Here is a 20,386-nt window from a genome sequence, read left to right as displayed (position 1 = left end):
TTGTATATTTTTAAATAATTCTAAACAAATTAAAATCTTGAGAAGTTTTCTTTATTTTTTTATTCATATTTCAGTGAGGAGAAGACTGAGCAGAGCTACCTCCGTTCAGTGGTTAGAGCAGCAGCTCTCACTCAGCCAAGGCAAAACCTATTTTTCTCATGAAATCAAAATAAGTAAAACGTTTTTTTCTGTCTCTTTACCTTCCAGTCTGTAAAGTGAAATGATTATAATTAACATTTATACTTGGATCTTACAGGATGAAAAACAGTTCATAAATGGAGGAAGTGTTCACCTACATCAGACAACTAGTACATTTAGTAATAAGTTCATTCTTCCACACACTGTAATGCCCCAGTAAGTCCTATATGATAATGCACTGTAATACTGTTCCCAACAGGATAGCTCTACAAAGCTTCAGAACAAGGGTGATGTTTGTTTTGTTCTGCAAGCATGCATGAACTTAAACAAATGGGAATAGCAACTAACATCCTCAAAGTATAGCTATCTAACAAATGAATATATAATTGTATCCAGTGCTGAATGTAATTAAAATCAGCGTGGCTAATAGTAGCAGTTAAAATGAATTAAAAGGTAGAATATTCTAACAGCTGTGCAACTGACTCATTGGAAAAGGCGTTTTTCTCTACATATTACGTAGGTGTTAAAGCAGCTTAGGAGACAGTTAAAAGGACTGTCTGTTTGGGATTTTTATACTATATTTAGGGAAAAATGTTAAGGTCTAATTCTTTATTCGCTAGCTTTTCTATATTTCTCTACTTGTATTACACCATGTGTATTGTACAAGGCAGAATAAACTGATTTTGTCAGAAGTCTTTGCTGGTTATGATTGAGAGTTGCAAGATTGTACATGGTACATTCATAGTGAGTAGTTTGTTAACTGAGTGCCACAATATCTTTGTCTCAGACATTAGCAGGAAAAATCCTGTGAATTAATAAGGTTAGAATTTTAGAGATACAGTAATTCAAAATTCATAAGGCAACAGGACATGAGGACAATGAGAAATAAAATTCTGGAGTTTTAAGAACTGTACAGCTATCACCTGAATTATTTCTAAGAGAAATAAATACGTACATATACTAGAATGTGCTACTTCTGCTCTGGCAGGGACAGCTGCAAGTAAATGTTAATGCAATAGCTGATTCCAAAACAGAGAGGGGAAAAAAAAAAAAAAAAGCCAAAGAAAGATGAAGAGTATGTTGGAGGCCTCAAATGTTAGTTCTCAGTGTGTTGTGGAAGAGTCATCCAAAGGTCTTTCTTACAGGGGAAAAATGAATAAAGAAGTAATCCAAAACTACTTTAAAAAATAACATTGTAGTGCTACCATTCTTCTCAATTTTTTCCTAACAATCAGATTAGCTGTGTATACCTTACAGTTCCTGGTGTGAGATTCTGTTTGGTTTTGGAAATAGCCTGTTATATCCTGATCTTTTTATACAAGCTGGGAATAACTCTGTGTTTAAATTCTGGGAATGCAAAATCTTCCTTTTGGTCATTGGTTTAATTTCCTTTATCTTGAACTTTTTTTACACACCTGTCAATAACTTCCTGACTTCTTAATATTTTCCTTTGCTCACTTGTAACTTACCCTTTTCCCCCCCCTTTTTTTTAACCCCTTCTCCTTTTATTTTCTCTTGCTTATTGTTGCATCTCCTACTTTTTCTTCATCTCCATCTACATAAAATAATACGAAACACTGAATTTTGGTGCTTCTCATATGACTTTATACTGTTTGTCCTGTTAATATTCCTCAAATAATCTTAGAGTCATTAATTGTTACTTAAATTAGAATAATGGTAAATGTCTGCACTGTTGCTTATATTGAAATGGTATGACAAAATATTATTTTCTTAAATATTGCTCTCACTTTGTGTGGAAACTTCAAATTTTGAGTACCATTAGTATATGGTATTTATTAACATAACTAATAATCATTCATATTTATTTTTCTATGCTTATGCAGTTACCAGTTTTGTGTATGCCATCAGGTCAAAGGCATGCCCCTTTCAATCATTTGTTAATTAATATCTACTAAAGCAAAAAGATAAATAAATATCCCTGACATGGAACCACAGATTCAGGAAGGTTAGAAAAGACCTTCACGATCATCTGGTCCAACTGGTCTGATGATCACCTTCTGATCGTCTGGTCCCCTACTACCACTGTCACCCACTAAACCATGTCCCCAAGCACCACGTCCAACCTCTCCTTGAACACCCCCACCCCCTCCCTGAACAACCTGTCCCAGTGTCTGACCACTCTTCCTGAGAAGAAATGTCTCCTAACTTCCAACCTGAACCTCCCCTGGTGCATCTTGAGGCCATTCTTCAGCTGGAATCAGTTGTACCTTCCTAAACTGACTTCATTATTAACCCAAATGATTATTGAATTGGCAAACATGAATTAATTGAATTAAAGCCATGCCTTGCTATATGCTGGGCATTAATAGCATAACTCTTCTGCAACGCCCGCTGAACGCCAGCAGTCCTGAGGTCACTGAAATCCAGGCTCGGGACTGTTCTGGCTGAAGTCTCAGAGGGCCACTGGCCAGGCGGTGGCACTTTGCCACTGCTCCGTCTGCAAGGCAGCTGGTGGCGGCAGGGAAAGTTTGTGGAGGAATTTGGGATGAGTGCAGATGAGGAGTAGAGGGCGTGAAGGTTGCTTGTGCTTCCTCGGGTACCTCCGTGTAAAATCCCAGTCTGGCTGAGGTTGGTGCTCCTGTACCCACACTGACAACATGCATTATTCCACAGCTTTATGGTGTTGAGTTAGGACAAATCCTGTTAGTAATCATGAGAACTGAATTATACACCTGAGAAAAAGAAGCTTTAAACAAACACTAGGTTTATATGCATGAATATTGGTGTTACTTTACTTTGTAGAGATACAAAACCAGAACAAAACCAAAAAAAAAAAGTGAAAGTTAAGCTGTAAGGCTAGCCAATTTTCTTTTAACTTGATTTCTACAAGAACAAAATTTATTGTTACCAGTGTTTGTTTGAGATGTTTCTGCAATGCCAGGCATTTCTGTTTGAATAAAAAATGCCTCAGAGTTGCACTGAATGTGAATGAATTACACTGGCAGCTAGTGTTAGCATTCCTATTACTTCTTCATATCATAGCAGCACCTAGCAATAAAACAAATATTTACACACTCATCAAAGGGCACTCTTGGTGACTGCAGCTTTGGCATTTAAAAACCAAATAAGGTGGAGCATAATACATTTGCCTGGCAACTGCATGTTCTCATAGTGGGTATACTAAGGAATTATCATCACTGCCCTAAACATGCTTTTGCACTTGACAATAGACAAATAATAAAGTCCAAACCATCCTTATTCTGAGAGCTTTAGTCTAAGGTATACTATGCAGTTGCAGAGTAAATGGTGTTAGAGAGTTTCAATGTAATCATAGTTCCTTCTTCTTATAATGATGTTATTCTGCTTTTTGCTGCTTTCTCTTTGAAGTGTTCAGCAGATCAAAGTTTGAGGATAGTTGACCATTTTTAACTAGTCTGTTATTTATCAGTGGATTTGCTGCATTATACCCTTATGCATACAACAACTACAAAAATACTAAATTTTTTTTGAGTACCATAAATCTCTTCTTGTAGCCACTTGTGTCTTCTCAAGAATATTTCCCATTTCACTCTTGTTTATGCTAAGAATATGTTGATAAACTGAAATGTGATGCTTTGGACAGCTGTATTTAAAGAACTATGTTTGGAATTTATGAGAAAGGAATTCAGAGTATATAAAGTTTTCGAGGTCTTTTCAAGTGAAGTGGCTCCTGCTATTGTTGATAGCAACGGGCACATTAGCATTTCCTATTACTATTTAATTTCACATACGCAGAACAGTTAAGGCAACTGAGAGTCATTAATAACAAGACAAATAAAAGCTACCAGGTGGCAAAATTTTGTTGAGACTTCCATAAACGTAATGCTTTATAGAGCAATTAAGGGAGAATACTTTGTGGCAAAGATTTGAGCGTAAGTTTTTATGGAAAGCTTCACTTTTCACCTAATGCAGATGTTAAACCTTTTTGTGATGTCCAGGAATAATAGTAATATAACACAATGGTATTGAGTTGTATTGAATGAAAATAAACACTGACTGATGATATGAGAGCAGATTTTTACCTACATATCTGCATGTGTTTAAGCGTTAATCTGGTCCTTATGCTAGCTAGATTAATGAGAGGTATTGTAATATATGCAGTTGGGAATTATGCTGTGGATACTGATATAAGTCTGTGTAGAACTTATTTTTATTTAAGTGCAGCTTGTGCAAGAATTATTTGCTTCTGTAGAAACACAGATCGCACTTTATCACTGGTGTCCAGTAAAGATTGCAGTTGTATCAGGTCTACGTAAAACCAATACAACAGTACAGCTACTACTTCGGGTATCTTAAGACATGGAGGTGATAATACTAGCAGATTTGATGGCTCCTAATTGACCCAAGTCCTCTCTGCTGTTGGAAGGTTTGCTCAAAGTGACAAGAGATTGACCTCTTAAACAGCTTATAACATTCATTGAGAAATTAAAAATGGTTCCAAGTGGATCTGTGGGCATAAACATCTTTACCAGCTAAGACAAGTGTTTGCCCACAAAAGTAAATAACTCTTCAGACTCTTTCTGAAAGGCCCTTCTCTAAGCTTTGTTTGAACAAGACACCAAATAACTTTCCTATATTTGGTCTATACATTGGCAGTCAGTATTAAGAACTAATACTGACTCAGGTTTATTAGACTACTTTATTCTGTTCTGTTCTTTCAGCCATCCTTCTTTCTTTTAGTTGGTGCTGCACAGCAATTGGTCATACATATTTTGGGTATGTTATATTTATGATAATTACCAGCTAGTTACATGAACTGATTCAATGGCTAATGAAGTCAAGGAAACAATTCTCTCATCTCAGAGGCATGTACATTATCTTAACAGGGGATAACGTAACTCAAAGAACTCCAGTTACTGTTCCAATGTGCAGCTCTTCTTCTAATAGTAAAAAATAATGGAGTTTTATTGATTAACAGTAGTTGAAGACTGCCTCTTGTCCTTAACCATGTACTTCCATCCTCTACCTGACCCACAGTCAAGCTGAAATAACTGCAATAGTAAATAATGAACATAAGCTGAATACCTTGTCTGAAAACTTTCTTTAGTCATATTTTGAAGAAAGTAAATGCCTAATGCTGAGCTTACTTAGAGGAACCAGATGGTTTGGGTTGTGTCCTATGACTGTTTTTTAAAATGCACCATGGTACTTGGAAAAGAAAAAAAAAAATCACACAGCTTTAAAGCCAAGATGTTAACTAAATTCAGATGTTTTTATTTATATTACGCTTTAAATGTGCTGTCTGGACGAGTCTGATAATGTAAACTGCACAAAAGCGAGTTGGGTCACACTTGATAATCAACATTTCTGTGGTATGTCGAATCTAAGTTGCTTTGTGCAATTCTTGACCCTTTTATTAAGCCATCAAAAAGGCTTAGAGAGAATCTTTCAGCATCTTCCATAAAGGAAAATATTTAAGGATCTGTAAAGTAACTTGCTTCTGTTGTAAGGGAAGAAAACATAAACTTAGCTTAATTTCTCTCCTAAAAATGCCTTTCTTTCTGACTCACGATTTTTGTTCTTCACACTGTTTTGTAACACGGCATTATTTTTCTTTGTCATAATCTTTTTGTTCTCTATACTGTCTTTGACTTCTTAGTATCTCTTACTAAATTAGATATATCTGCTGATTTTCATGCAGTGCTTTTTATATTACATTTACCATCAAGATGTGTTGAATAATACTTAATCACAGAGGTGTAGGGCAGGAGTTTCAAAATAGAAGATTAAAAAAAAAACCAGTACATCAGTAAATTTGTGGAGGAAGAACAGAACTGCTGAGCTCCATTGGCTGATGGTAGAATGCCACTGAAAAAAAAAATGTCCAGGTGCACAGTTAATGCTCTGCTGCAATAGACGCATCAATTCCTGTGTCCTGGATTCAGCTGTGCAGATGAGTACCCAGAAAATGGCTCTACAGACAGCTTAGTATTAAGACAGTGTATTTTAAAAGTTAAATAAAATAACAAATAAGTCCTAAAGCTTTTAATTCAGAGGAGAAAAAAAAAAAAAAAAAAAGGATTATATTTCTTCAGTTTAAGTGGACAGTCAGTAATAGCTGATACAAGAATAAACAACGGGGAACATTCTGTCCCCAAGAGGCAGATGGCAAGCCTGTTCTGTGTATATGCTTGCACCAATTGGCAGGTCTGGCAGACTGCTTTCCGCGAGTAGTACAGGCTTTTGTGAGACATGCAACATCTGGGCAGTTCCAGAGGACACATCTGGCTGGACTGCACTGCAGGTTACCCAGTAACAGCAGGAGCATTCATGGTTTCCAGACTTTTTGTATTCTCATGCCTATGGCCCACTGCATTGAGTGTTCCCAGCAGGTGTCCAGGAGAGCAGCATCAAGAGGTGATGCTCAGTTGGAGCCTAGGGGTCGTGCTGGCTGGCTGCTGTGGGAATGCAAAGGCTCTGAAGGCAGAGCAAGCAAGCCTGCAAGTCTTGTCTGTTCTAGAGAAGTGTGCTCTCATTTCCAGTTTGCCCATTTACTATAGAAAAAAAGATAGGGAATAAGGGCCACTGCCTTGGTGCTGTTACTTTTGAAACGTTTTGTAAGTGTGCACTCATCATTGCTCAGGAGTATAATTTTTCATAAACTAGAGGAAATAAATCCCTTGCTCCAATAATTGTAAAGGGAAATAATGCACATAAGGTTCATTGCTTCCCCACCAAGGAAAAAAAAATGAAAAAACATTTGCAACTTCTTTGTTCACTGTTTATTGTGTACCTCTTCCTGTTCTTTTAGAGGTTTCATTTTCATTTGTTTTTCCTCACATTAAAAAAAATAAGTAAATAGACCTCTAGTATGTATTTAATTTATTCCTAGTCTCCTGTAATTAGGTTGCAAATAACCATGTGGTTACCATATGACAAAGTGGTATTGAAAGGAAATGTTTTGTAAGATGCACAGCAGTATGTATGTGTGGGTGTAGGTAATGCAGGTTTAGTTCTTCCGTAGGCATGCAGCCTAGGTACAGTTATGAAAATGCAAACAGTATGCTAAAATTAATACAGTTATATCAAGAAATGTATACATGCTATATTGAGGCACATGGGATGCTAAAAGAAAGGTCTTTCGCTGCCTCCATTTTCTCAAGAGGGGGTAGATGAGTAGCTGACAGATGCTTCTTGGTATATACACCACAGCAGCTTGCTTTACCAAGCAGAAAGTACTGCATTACTTTCACCTTCAATCAGGTGGCACGTTGTGGTTATTAGACTGTCAGTGCCCCTTTGTAATGTATGTATATACATACAAGTGTTAGCAGTAAGTGTGTGCTATACATGTACCAGCCGCTGTGGTCTCTATTCAGGCAATGAGAAGAAGAATTTGGCTGACTTCAGCCCCTCAGACTTCTCTACTGGCTAAAAACAGTACAGAAAAATGAGTAAAATTATGAAGGAACAGTACAGTTTTTGGAAGGGAATCTGCTTTTCATTTGAGGGGAACAGTGACAAACTGAGCCATATACTGCAGAAATCATGGTTGAATAAAGTATGAAAAATAACGTTATGGAAATGTGCAAAAGGAAAATAAAGGGCAATGGAAAGAGTGGTGGCTGGAAAAGGTGAAGCTGTAATCAACTGAAGGATAAAAAAATAATAATAAAGAAACTTCTTTGTCAATTTGCTGCTGCTACAGAGGCTTTGGGCTGCTGATCAGAAAAGACTTCCTCCCAGGTACCAGGTATCGGGTACTATTTTAAGTCATTGACCTGACCTCAAGGTGTTGAGGAATGCTGTATGAGTCAACCTTAACTAAGTGATCTGCAACTAACTCCAGTCCGCTGGAAAAAACTGATCTGCAATTAGGTGGATACGGAGCAATTTCCATTCAGAGCAACCAGCTGTACATAGCTGTGCTACTGGAGGAAACCAGGCTTATCCTGAGCTTGTAAGGAAATCTTGGTAAACTTTTTCTGCAAAGATTTTCCCTGTCAAGTGTGGCATTCATAATGAATCACCTGTATCACTTGTGGTTTTAGATTTACGTGAAGCAAACTGATTGCTGTGCAAGATGTTATATGATGGTTACATAGACAAAACTACTTTTTCCTTGTGTGTGTCTTTTTTGTAGAGTTGGTTGTTGGTTCTGAACGCACTTGGGGTTTGTGTAATTTACAGATTGCCAGCAGGACTGTTCTAGTCAAGGAAAATGTTTACTTAGATAGGAGCTGTGTTTATTCTGAGACATAATTGTGAGTGGTGCAGTTTCATAAATTCCTTTTTCAAACAGTGTTTTTATGCTGTGTAATTTAGGTGAAGGGGAAGAGTGCATTGTCTTTCCTTGGTTTCAGTTCCCTTAATTGCACAAAATGAGACCCTGTCATGACTTTTGAGGTCCTTTATGCTTTAAACTTTCAATGCACCATTCTTTAAATAGTTGAAGATATCATAATTCTAGCCCTTGCAAAGCAATTTAGGCAGTCTTCAGAGTAGAAATTATATCTTTATTATATATCTATATATATCTTTATATCCATATAGATACAGCATGCAAAAACACATGATACATGTTGGGTTGTTTTTCTAAGAACTGGGTCGAGAAGCAGCTAGAAAGTAGTAAAAACTTTTCTAATAGCTGTTTAAAAATTTAATACTGCTTCTTCATAAACTGATTTTGCTTTTAATCAGAGTTTTAACAAAATACTATCTCCATTCCTACACTGCTATCCCTAACACTTTGATTGATCATGAGGCTTTTACCAAATGCAATTTGACCTTTGCTGAAGTGCATTGAACACATTTTTATTTTGAGGCCCCCAGGTTACAGAGGTCAGTAGCTTGTGGTACAGATCTCGGTGCTTCCCAGCTTTAGGTCTCCTTACCTTGTTCAACTCAGTTACGTTGGTTGTGTTTGTAGGAGCCCGAGCTTCTTGAGGCTTTTTTGTACCTAAGGCTTCAACTCTGTCCTTTTCCTTTTATAATTCTATCATCCGTATTTTATTGTTTAAAAAACACCTTTGTCAGGTATTCTCATGCAGTAGTACAACTAATTTTCATAGCTATAATTTGTTACGTATCCCAGTTGCTACAAATTGATATTTATGCTTATCCAAAAATAAAAGCATGCTGCCATGTTCCTAAATATGCAGTGATGATTTAATGAAAGTTGATGTGCTCTGATGTGCTAGTAATGTTTGTAGATATATGCTTTAACTGAGATTTTCTTAAATACATTGTTTACTTCCTGAAAAGATTGCCATATTTCCTCTAATTTAAATAATTGATTTTAGTTTAGAACATTGGCATTTCAGGAACAAACCAAACTGTTTGTCTCCACCACATGAAGCGGTGATGCAGAAGCTAACAGTAAGCCCTCTCTAGCAGCCTGTTATTAGAACATCCTATTTTGACCACATTTTTTTCCAATCCTTTGGGTAGTGCTGAGGCCTCAGCAGTCCTGTTTTCCTTGTGTTTCTGTGACCGTTATTCAGGTCTGACAGTTCTGGAATCTCATTTTGACCAAGAGGCCAATAGGAAAATATAATTTAAGCATGCACAGCCCATCAATGTTATCAATCCAATAGATAAAGAAGGATGAAAATGAATAGAATTTATTGTGTTATTAGTTTTTAAAAGGTCTTTTTAAAATTTTAAGCATGATCTTGGCATGAGAAGAGGCTGTAAATGGAGTCTTTCCTCTCGTGGAATTACTGTGTAATTAGACGTGACTGCAGAAGGGGGAGCTGAACCCTTGGGTTTGGACAGTGCTAGAGGCCACATGAGAAAAGCAGCACCTGACCTGCTGGTAACTGTATTCAGCAAGGATGTATGGGGTAGCACATTCCTGCGTATTCTGCATATGAACACACACACAAATTACTGGAGAAACTTTGCTTTTTAGGCCATCTTTCAGTCCTCAAAAAGCTTCAAGGAGACTATATTTAGGTAGAGTTGATTTTCATTTCAAAAGAAGTCTCAAAAAAATGCAAGGATAAATCTTTGTTCTGTATTCATGTTGGTGACAGCTGTCTTACAGAGTAACATCTTTCAGTTAATTGAAATGCATTAATAAATGTATTATCCAATATCTAAAAATGAAACTACTCCAAGTGACTAAAATTACATTTCTAGAAAGAAAATCTATTGAAATGGTGTATGCAATTTTCAGTTTATAACAATTACCATAGTTGGTAACTTGAGAATAAGAATTTATCTCAGGCAGCATGTCTGTGCTGGGCAGGTGCCGCAGCCCTGGCACAGGCTGCCCCAAGGTGCTGAGGGCTCCTCCTTGGAGGGGCCGCCTGGGCATGGGGCTGGGCTCCCTGTGCTGGAGCACAGGGTTGGACAAGGCGACCTCCAGGGGTCCTGTCAGCCTCAGCCATTCTGGGATTCTGGGATTTTGCATTACTTGAGTTAGACTACTGTAATTCAGTAATGAGGCTGTGATAAAACCAGAGAATGAGGCTGTTGGAGAACCAGAGCTACTTTTAGGTCAGACCATCTCCTCAGGAGCATGTGGAGTCAGTACACTGGGATGTCCTACCCCAGGATGTCCGATGCTTGGTGGCTGCTTGTTGGTGAGGGATGTTAAGGGATTGACCTGAATTTTTGCAGTGGTTAGCAGACTGGTTACTGAGGGCTTGAATGTTTAATGCTTCTGAAATGTAATCATGTTGTTATTGGTATTCTACAGTAGCTAGAATTTTCATAATTTTTTTGCAAATAACTTGTGTTTGAATTCCTGAATTTATACTGATATTAGTACAGGCCTTGATGCTACCAGGATGACTTCAGCGGATGATGTGCAGTTGAGCAAAACAAACATAAACTGCCCTGCAGAGCCAAAGCTAGCACTTTTGATAAAGTTGGAAGTAGCTTACGATTACGGATGGATTCCTGGTAGCACGACTTACCTAGCAGTCTTTATGTACGGTACTGATTACGGAACTCAAAATTAGTAGCAGCGTGAACTGCTGTTCCATCTAAGAGCAGAGCAGCGTGTGTTCTGGTGAATGGGCTAGAAGGAATTTGCCAGCTTTTAGATGGCAAGCTGAATATTTTCGAATATCTTTGTTAGAAAAGCTCTAGTATGCAGAAAGTTGCAAAGCAGATTTAAATCGTTGAAGAATAATGTGTTTTGATTAAAAACACATCCTAGAAGTTTATTCACTCAGATTGCTCTGTGTGTGCGTGTCTGTGTAAAATCTGCCATGGGAGCAAGGGAAGATTGTGTATTCAATCATGATGAGTCTCTTCATGAATTCCCTCGTGATTTGAGACTATTTCTGTTATTTTTGTCTTCTGACAAAAAGTTCCCATAGGATTCCCTCCTTGGACTCCTGAAGGATCTGGAAAAACTATTTCCGTCCAAAATAATAATAGCATGGGCTTTTGGGTTTGATCATGAACTGACATTTAAAAGTCATCTGAGGAAAGATACTTTGCGATTGAAGTCAGTTTTTGTTTAATGCAGTGGTAGCTGATCTTTCCCATCTGGTATCACAGTACTTGACGTGATATCTTCAGTTGTCCTCTGTCCAGCTTGTGAGATTCCCTAGGAGGTACTTCCCAAGAGACCCACGAGTGAATCAGGTCGTTCTATTGCTCCAGTTATTGCTTGGCTTTCTTTATCCCCAGAGGAAAACCTAGAAAACTGGCAGCTCCACAAAAGAGAATGTGAGGGGAAAACCCAGTACCTACAGAGTGCACTTTGAAGTGTGGTCATTTAAGGACTGGAGCAGCTTTTGCCTACTCTCTGCCTGACTCTTCCATGCTTGTGCCAGATGAACATTTCACCTGAGCTATAGTCATTACGTTTTACACACAGTGAAGGAAAGGTAGAGGGTGCTACTGTTTCCTGGCTCTCAAATGGTCAGCATTTAACATTGTTCGCTTCCCCTGGGGTGCTGTAGCTTGACTTGCTGCTTCTGCCACACCCTCATGCTGAGGAGTCGGCCAGGGAGAGGAGCACAACCTTGTCTAGCTCTGGGTGAGGCACTGCCTCGTGCTGCTCCAAACCCTTCAGTTTTAGAACGTAACGTGTCTGAAAAGATATGTGGGTATTTCTGTTTTGGCTTTTTTGGGTGTTTGATGGATTGCTAAGATAGGATCTTTCCTGCTAAGAAGCTGGATTTTATCCCAAACCCTGTGAATGACACACAGGATCAGATTCTCACAGCCTTCAGACTGACTGCCAAAACTCTTGCGTTCAGTAAGGCACAGAACAACTACTTCCTGTGTGCAAAACTCACCAAAACAATGACTCCCATGTACAAGGGAGGACAGTTGTGTATTTTGTGATCTCCTTGAGATACCTCTGGTTTCTGTACACAAAATACCACCCACTAGTTGGAGGAAAAAGCACCGATCATGGCAGCTGCACGGGAGCTCACTTCCAAACAAGTAATGGGTGCATTTTGAAAATGGGAACTCTTACCTAGTTTCTCTATTTTCTGTTGTGATTCCCAAAGGTCTCAGTATGGGCGGATGAAGATAAAGTGTGACTCAGTGCTCAGCTATGCTGCACTTGAGATCTCCTGTCAATGAGGAACTTAAGAGTTGAGTTCAGCAGATACAAGTAGTCATAATTTTTAGGGTTTGCAACCTGGAACTAAAGAGACTCCTAGATTCTGAGATACCAGACAAACAAAGGCACATAGCCCATCTCTCTGATATTCGGTATTGAGAAGGAAAGCCTGGAAAACTTTTGGCATCAGAGGAGCATAATTCCACAGGGAATGAAGCTGAAAAAAATCATTGTGTTATTAGGCCAGTGTCGTTTTTGTGCTATAACTACTATGCACTTTGTTGCCTTTTATACATCTTTGTTCTCCGGGTGCATTGTGGTCTTTATCCCCATAATAATTACAGTACTCTAGATACTCTAAAAACTTAAATTGGCAAATTCCATGTGTTTTATGTCATTTGGCATTCTGCACAACCCCCCCTCAGTTTGTCATAAATTCCTACAACAGAGCAAGTTCACATCTGGTAGCAATTTCAGTATGCCAGATGAGGTGTAATCCTATAAAACCTAACTCATTTTCTCCAGCGCCTTTCAAAGATGAGCTCTCCTGCTCCTTTTCCGTCAGACATACCACTTGCCCTCTGAGCTCTGCAGAATGACTTAGGCTGACAGTCTTTTCACACTTCATATAAAGTGCGGTTTTTGGAACAGGGGTTAGTATCAAGTACATAAGGCAGTACAAGCAAGTAGAGTGTTAAAGTCCTCAACATAACAAACTTTTTTTTTTTTTTAATAGCATGTCCCTGCAGGATACAGTAATTAATAAGTGTTTTTTCTCAGTATTTTGAGGCATATGGAGCTCCTCTTGTTCTTTGAGTAAATTGTCATCTTACATACTGCATAATATCTGAAAGATGCACACATAGCTACTATTTGGGTTGTTTTTTTTTTTTTACATGCTTTCAAATAGTTTTAGCAAAAGTTATGTGTTTGGGGTAATTCAAGATACACATATTGAAGACTGTAAAGTATTAAATGCAGTAACAAAACAGCATTGGGATGACTGCTCAATGATCCATCTCAGCACACTGCAGTAATTGTAAATAGCTCAAATTCCCAGTAAAGTCGCTGTTTAACAGCAGTCAATCGTTTTATATGTTCTGTAGTTTTCTGCTGTCCCATTAGATTTTGAGAAGTGGTTATTTTGGTATCTCATTGCCTTTATTACTTTATGCTTTCAAAGCGCTATATTGAGCTTGCCGATCCTGTTTCTCGAAAGGAATAGAGAGTATCATACAGTAAGGGTAACTAAATCACAGAGGTTTGGTTTGTGGATTTTTTGTGAAATGGTGATGTATTATAATGTGTTATTAAACCAAATTAACAGAACTTAATTTAAAATGTTATTTCACACTTTCCTATGTCTTGCACTAGAACTTCCCAGACCTGTTTGTTCCTGCACAATCCTGTTTTTTATTGTGATGTTACCAAATTAAATGTCTGTTGATATCATATGAATGATACTTTAAAATAATACAAACATCAGAATTTTTTACAATTACTATTGTTACTTCTAACTATAATACACTGCCACTATTAACTTATGTATTTAAAAGTCCCTTGCAATGGGACATTACTAGCTAGAAGCCACCGTGTCTATTATGATTTCTGTGACCTAATTTATACCCTTTTGAATCTGTTTATTGACAGGCCAAATATCCTGACATTGTAGCCCTTCCAGAAGGACAGCTGGGAGATTACATGATTCTAAGGAATCCTAAACTTCCAGGGTAAGGCAATACATAAATGGGATTTTGCTTGTATTGTTTTTAAGAAAAAGGGACAAATTTCACTTACAACTGTGGGGTGATTTTTGTAGATAAAGGATCATAAAATGCACAGTGATAATCTCTCATAGTTCTCCTTGAAAATTAAGTTATTCTTTGCTTTGTAGAATTTCTTAAACACAGAGATTAGGTGATGCCTATTACATTTTAGGGTTATAATGACACATTGAAAACAATGAGAGAGGAAAAAAAAGAAGTAGTACATGTACAGGCTGTTTCCACATTGCCTTCTTAGAGAAGTCAAATTGTGTTGCTACCTTGTGTGCCCACTGTTACATTTTAAGAAAAAAACAGTAATAATAATAATTAATAATAATAATATCTTGGATTTGGAAGCTCAAATTACAATGAAGAATTGGAATTCAAAGCTCAGGAAGGCGGGACACATCCTTCCTCTCCTGCATCAGAAAACACATCAGGTTCAACTGCATTTGCTCCATCTTGGTTTTCTTTCTGAATCACATTACCAGAGCAATGGGCAGAGGACAGAGGCTGAGCAGCCCTCTTAATGTGGCCGGGTGGGCTGCTGGCAAATTGCTTCTGTCAGATAAAGCAGCAGTTTCTGCCCCTTGGCCTGAACAAAAGAGCTCATCCCTGCTAGCGCAAAGGCCTGCGCAGCCTGTCACACCCAGTTTTTACAGCTCTTACTTTTTTCTGTGGGAGGAGGTGTAGTGATCACAAATCACTGAAGCTAAGCATAGTTCCTTGTTCTTCTTTCCTTTAAAGAAAGTAAAGAAAATCACTTACCATTTTGCTGAAAGCAGGTACAGTTATATTCTTCCATTGTTTTATAAGGAAATCAGTTAGATTGAGGTGACTGTTCAATGCCATTTATTAGTATTACTTTGCTAGGTTTATTTGGGCTCCCTGCTTGACATATTCTGTCAGGTTTGCATCTTTAAATAATTTTAAGGGAAAAAATCCTTGAAGTTTCACATAGCAAATGCAGCAATGCAGATGGGTTGTTTTAAAGCAGCAAAGGTACCACTAATGTTTTAGACTGATCTCTGTGTACTCCACTAGGAAAACTCTTACCCTGCCAACTGTCTAACTGTTCACTTTCATCACAGTACAGTGATCTTGTCCCACTGCCAAAGCTGGAAATAAGGCAGAACACCAGAAACACTCTTGGAATAATGGGAGGGTCTAGGGATACAGGGATCTAGGCCTTGGCTGTAGTTATCTCTGTATATTATTCTAAAAGAGCCATAAACTTTGCAGGGGTGGATCTTATTGCAAGCCCAGAATATCACTCTGTTTATGCAGACATTTCTTCTGAAATGACTTTGTTTTCATGCTCTATCTAGCAGTATCAGACGACAGGTTGCAGAGAAATCTTCTTTCTTGCATATCATATTGTTTTTACCACTGTGCTCTGTAAACTTAAAATTTGTAAAAGACAAAACCAAGAACTAGGGGAAAAAATCCTCTTGAAGTTTAAAAAGTTGAATGTACCTGGAAGTGAAGTAATAACCTTCCCTTGTCAACAAATTACCAATTTTCCTTGGTTCAAAAATCTAAGAATTTCTGATTCCTAAATACAAAGATCTCTAAGTTGCATTACCGGACGTGAATTTTGTTTAAGAGCACAATGAGCATGAACCTCCTGAATCCCATACTTTTTCTGATTTTAAGAAACTAAGACAGTTGCCTAGTTAACAACTAACTTTTCTCTGGATATGATACAGGTTTGAATTAATGATTGTCTGGAAGATACATATAGATGAAGAAGGGAGAACCACACCTGTTCTGGACCTTCTGACTAAAGTACCAGAGCAAGGTAACATCATTCTCTGCAGAGACAGACCATTTCTGAGCTTTTAAGGAGAATGCCTATCCCTTTTATTTGCCCAGCATCCCTTTAGATAAAATATATCTTGCAGAGCCCAGCCAGGCCAACAAATCCAAATCTAGCAAACAGATGAGCCTCACCTCCTGCATATTTACTTTAAAGGGGCTTGCAAAAAAAAAGTGTCTTCTTTTAGACAGCAGATAACCTGCCTTACCCTAAAATGCAAGCCTAACAGCTACTTTCAGTCACAGCATACCTGTTTGAAAATCATGTTCACTTTTACATTATTCTTGTAGTCTTGGAGCGGAAAATGGCACCTTTTGAAAATGCACCTACCTGCTTCCGAAGCATGCTGCTGCTGTTTGGAATTGAGACAGCAATCGAGAATCTGATCAAAGTGGCTGGCTTGGAAAAATCAATTCCAGCATTACTTACAAGAGGTAGCAATTTCAAAAGTAGTTTTAATTAAGATATTGTGTTATGCAGTCTATAATTTTATTGAATATAAACATTAAGTTATTTTCCATTTAGAAACCATACTCATAAAACATGCTATCTGTACAATTATGGCACGTTATATATAAATTGTCATGACATGAAAATAAATACAGCCATTTAAATACAAAAATGCCAAATAAAATAGTTACATGTACAGAGTGATTTCATTATAAATTTATCTTTCTGAATCATTAATGTACCAGAGTGGTTTATCTTTTTAACATTTTCTAGATAGCTGGAAAGTGTTAAAAGATCATGCACTGTCAAAATCAAGTCCATAAAAAGTGGAAATTTCATTCACAGCTCTGTAAAAGTACAGTGATTTTAAAATGACTAGAGAACAGTAAGAGACTCCTAGAACAAAGAGTTAAATAGCTTTCTAATTAAATTAGGCTGGAAGCAGGCAAATAATTTGAAGATTTTCAAGAAATATTATGCTAAAAAAATGTAATTGTCTGAAGTAACTTTTTTCCATAGCATAAGTTTTGGGTAGAAACAGCATTAAACTAAACAAGAATGGACCATTATACTTCATAACAAGAAGTGGGTGAGTTCAGTACTGCTTGCTGTGAACATTAGTTAATTTTTTGTTTGTTTTACTTATGGGAAAAATTCTAGTAGATAATACACTATGAAAGCACCACATTTCATACCTTTGTCCCTGAAGAAGCAAAACAGAACAGACATCTTGTAATCTTCCTTCACTTCCATCAGAGGTACCATTAGCTGATTTGTGAACTGGCAGCGTTTTTCAAGAGTTAATGCCCTGCTCTATCACAACCAAATGGCATTGTCCAAACCAAACCTATACAACCTGAAATCGCATACTTCTTACAGAGTGTAACAGTTGTTCCTAGAATCAAGGATCAAAGATAAAAACTATGTGGAATCTTGAGTAATTTTAAAAGACTTCCTTTTCAAGTCCATAGCTGCTATAATCATGCAAAAGCAGTGCTAGTGCCTGACCTATATGTTACTTATGACAAAGTATGCAGCAGTCATGAAATAGGTGTAGAAATCAAGAATTAAACCTACTAATTTCAAAGCCATAGTATGTTTATAACACCATAGTTTTAATAAGCCACTATGTGATCATTGAAATAGTCTCCTACAGTTCTGGAAGGTTAGGAAAAACTGACAGAACAGATAGGTTTGTGTTAGAATCTACAGTGGAACAATGCCAGAGATTAAGTTTTGATGAACAGCAGCTCTGTAAAATATATCATTAGATATAAGGCAGACTAATTTCAAGTTTGGAATGCAGCAGACAGGCAAAATTCATTGCTACTTTACCCACTGACATATTACTGGTTTAGCTAGTTTTGTGCAACCTTTACTTTATTTCATCTTTATCTCTTTCTTGCATGAAAATGAAACTGTTTATCAGTAAACACACTTCTGTTTGCATACGAAATGTGTTTAAAGTTACAGCATTGAAAAAAACAAAACCTTTTCAGCTGCAGATAATCTTTCCCAAACTTCTCTAACAATTGGAGGGTTTCTGATATTAAAAAACAGACCTCTTTTCCCCTGGTTTTCTTTGAAAAGGAGGGGTTATTACCATTGTTAACTACAAGCTTATTACACTGTTGTAGTATCACATTTAAGTAATGACCCTATTCCAGAAAGGCATACTATCACCTGGAAGCGGACTATAAGCCTGCTAATACAATTCACTTCCCACTACAAAGCCCTACTGCTATATGATTGGTGTTATTCTGCATTTCATATTTCTTCCTTGATTTGAGCCAATCTACAGCATTTTACAGTTTTGCTTTTTAAGTTTCAGGTAAAATGGAGTAACTCAAACATCACATTGAGATCCTAATATAAATACGTTTTTAAAAATGTTAACCTACATTATTTTGAAAAAATATTACCAGTAATACTGTATACAGCTAACAGTAACTAACTGTATACAGATAACAACATAGCAGTTCACTGTAGCTTGAATAGCATCTCTCTGCACATTTTAGGGAGTGTAATTCCCAAGCATGTGGGAAAGGTGGCTATAGATTTTATCACACTACCCACAGTTTTGAGTGTATCCTCAGTTTCCAACTCAGGATCTTCTTTGCCAATGGCTTACTGCAACATCTCACAGGCTTTCAGCTGTACATATCGATGTTTACAAGGTAAAGTCATCGTTAAGTTGCTGAAGTAGTGATAAAAACTTAGTTCCAGTACTCATCATGAGAAAGTGACCCTCCAGCTTCTGATGCTGTCACATTTTTTTCTGTCACTTAAAAAGAACAAGCCTGAAAGTGGATGGCCATGCTATGCAATAGGTGGGATGTCAGTGAAATAATGCCACACAAATGCAAAAAGCAATTGACACGGTCTAAAAGACCTAAAGTAATCTGGAAAATTCAGAATATATCATTCCTATCGCTCAATTTCTATTAGGTAAGAGTGAGCTGTGGTTTCACCTTAAATAGCAGCACGTAACATACAGAAAATAAAAGACCAATATGTCAGACAAGTTAAGCTCAGCTGTCACATAAAATTCAAAACTGCTTACCTTTAACCCTTTTCACTTAGTTTCAGAAGCTTTAGGTAGATACAAAATGATCACAAAACTTCTGGAGGCAGTCTGGTTGTTCTTAACCTCATGCATTAGTACTTAAGTGTTCTGCAATAACATGGTAGTTCCATAGATCAGTAACACTTGAATAGCCACTTCAGTTGTATTTTCAGTGGACTTAATGCTAAAGTTTAATACTAGGTTTTGTCAGAGCATTTCTTCTTCCTAGCAGGTATGAGCACAAACGCCAAGGCAATTCGCTTGTTAGTAATTAGGTTTTCTATGTTAGTGCAACATCTCAGGAAACCTGTAATTCTGTGCTCTTCCAATTCTAAGGAAGTGGACATTTAGTATTATTTAGATCTGTCCTCTAGCTTCAAGGTATGGCACATTATCTGTTCTGTCACATTAAATACATTCATTTAGGTTACATAGCAAATGCATGTTTTAGTGCTATTCCATGTCTTTGAAAAGGCCTACCAATTAGAAACCATTTCTTAAAGCAAAAAACATTCACAGCTGAAAAATGCACCGAACACAATAGAAAAAAAAAAATCACCATAATTGTATTCCATTAATCTCTCACTTTGCAGTGTGCTCAAATGAAAATAACCTTAAGGAAACAGTTACACTTTGTGGAGAACTAATGTGCAGTCTTCGTTCTCCTTGAAGAGACTGGACATAACTGGGTCATCTTTGGCCTGTACATTCTTCAAATAATAGTTTACTATCTTGCCATCGAGTTTGTACTGATGAGGAATGCTTTCATAGGGTTTAAGGTCAAGGTCCAGGACAGAAACAGAAAAAGTGAATCTTGATTTGGATGCTAGTACCACAGGTCTTTGCTCAGAGCTGGAAAACAAAACCGTATTGCACATCTGAGTCACCGAGGTTAGGATTTTTCATTCACACGTCCCAGGTCCCCTTACAGAAGTGACTCTCGTATTTATTTTACAACCTTCACGAAAGCCTAAGAAAATAAGTTTCAATGTAGCACTCAGGAAATTACAGCTCCAGCTTACACAGTCTTTAAGTAAATTTGCTGGATCTTCTTCCAGTCATTTTCCTTTCAGCTTCCACAGAGTTTAAGTCAAAATGCTACTCAGCATTAGTCTGTCTCTGTATTTAGTGAATACACTAAATATCACTATTTCTAGGTGAGATTGAAT

At 37.4% G+C, this 20,386-nt stretch overlaps 2 protein-coding genes across 5 annotated transcripts in view; one reads left to right on the top strand and one right to left on the bottom strand.

Annotated features, from left to right (window-relative positions):
* CENPP (centromere protein P) overlaps positions 1 to 16,884 on the top strand; it is a 138,501-nt gene extending 121,617 nt beyond the window's left edge. For all 3 annotated transcript variants that reach the window (XM_068694076.1, XM_068694073.1, XM_068694074.1), the window contains 3 exons: positions 14,267 to 14,346; positions 16,092 to 16,183; positions 16,492 to 16,884. In XM_068694076.1, the coding sequence (XP_068550177.1) occupies positions 14,267 to 14,346; positions 16,092 to 16,183; positions 16,492 to 16,664 (345 nt within the window). In that variant the 3' untranslated portion in view covers positions 16,665 to 16,884. The remainder of the gene's footprint in view (positions 1 to 14,266; positions 14,347 to 16,091; positions 16,184 to 16,491) is intronic.
* Positions 16,669 to 20,386, bottom strand: part of IPPK (inositol-pentakisphosphate 2-kinase) — a 37,015-nt gene continuing 33,297 nt past the window's right edge. For both annotated transcript variants that reach the window (XM_068694067.1, XM_068694065.1), the window contains one exon: positions 16,669 to 20,069. In XM_068694067.1, coding sequence (XP_068550168.1) covers positions 19,844 to 20,069 — 226 coding nt within the window. In that variant the 3' untranslated portion in view covers positions 16,669 to 19,843. The remainder of the gene's footprint in view (positions 20,070 to 20,386) is intronic.

Source organism: Anas acuta, chromosome 11, assembly GCF_963932015.1.
Source record: "Anas acuta chromosome 11, bAnaAcu1.1, whole genome shotgun sequence".
In the NCBI taxonomy this organism is placed as follows: Eukaryota; Metazoa; Chordata; class Aves; order Anseriformes; family Anatidae; genus Anas; species Anas acuta.
The sequence above is the reverse complement of the archived record's forward strand: the minus strand, read 5'-3'. Positions and strand labels throughout refer to the sequence as shown.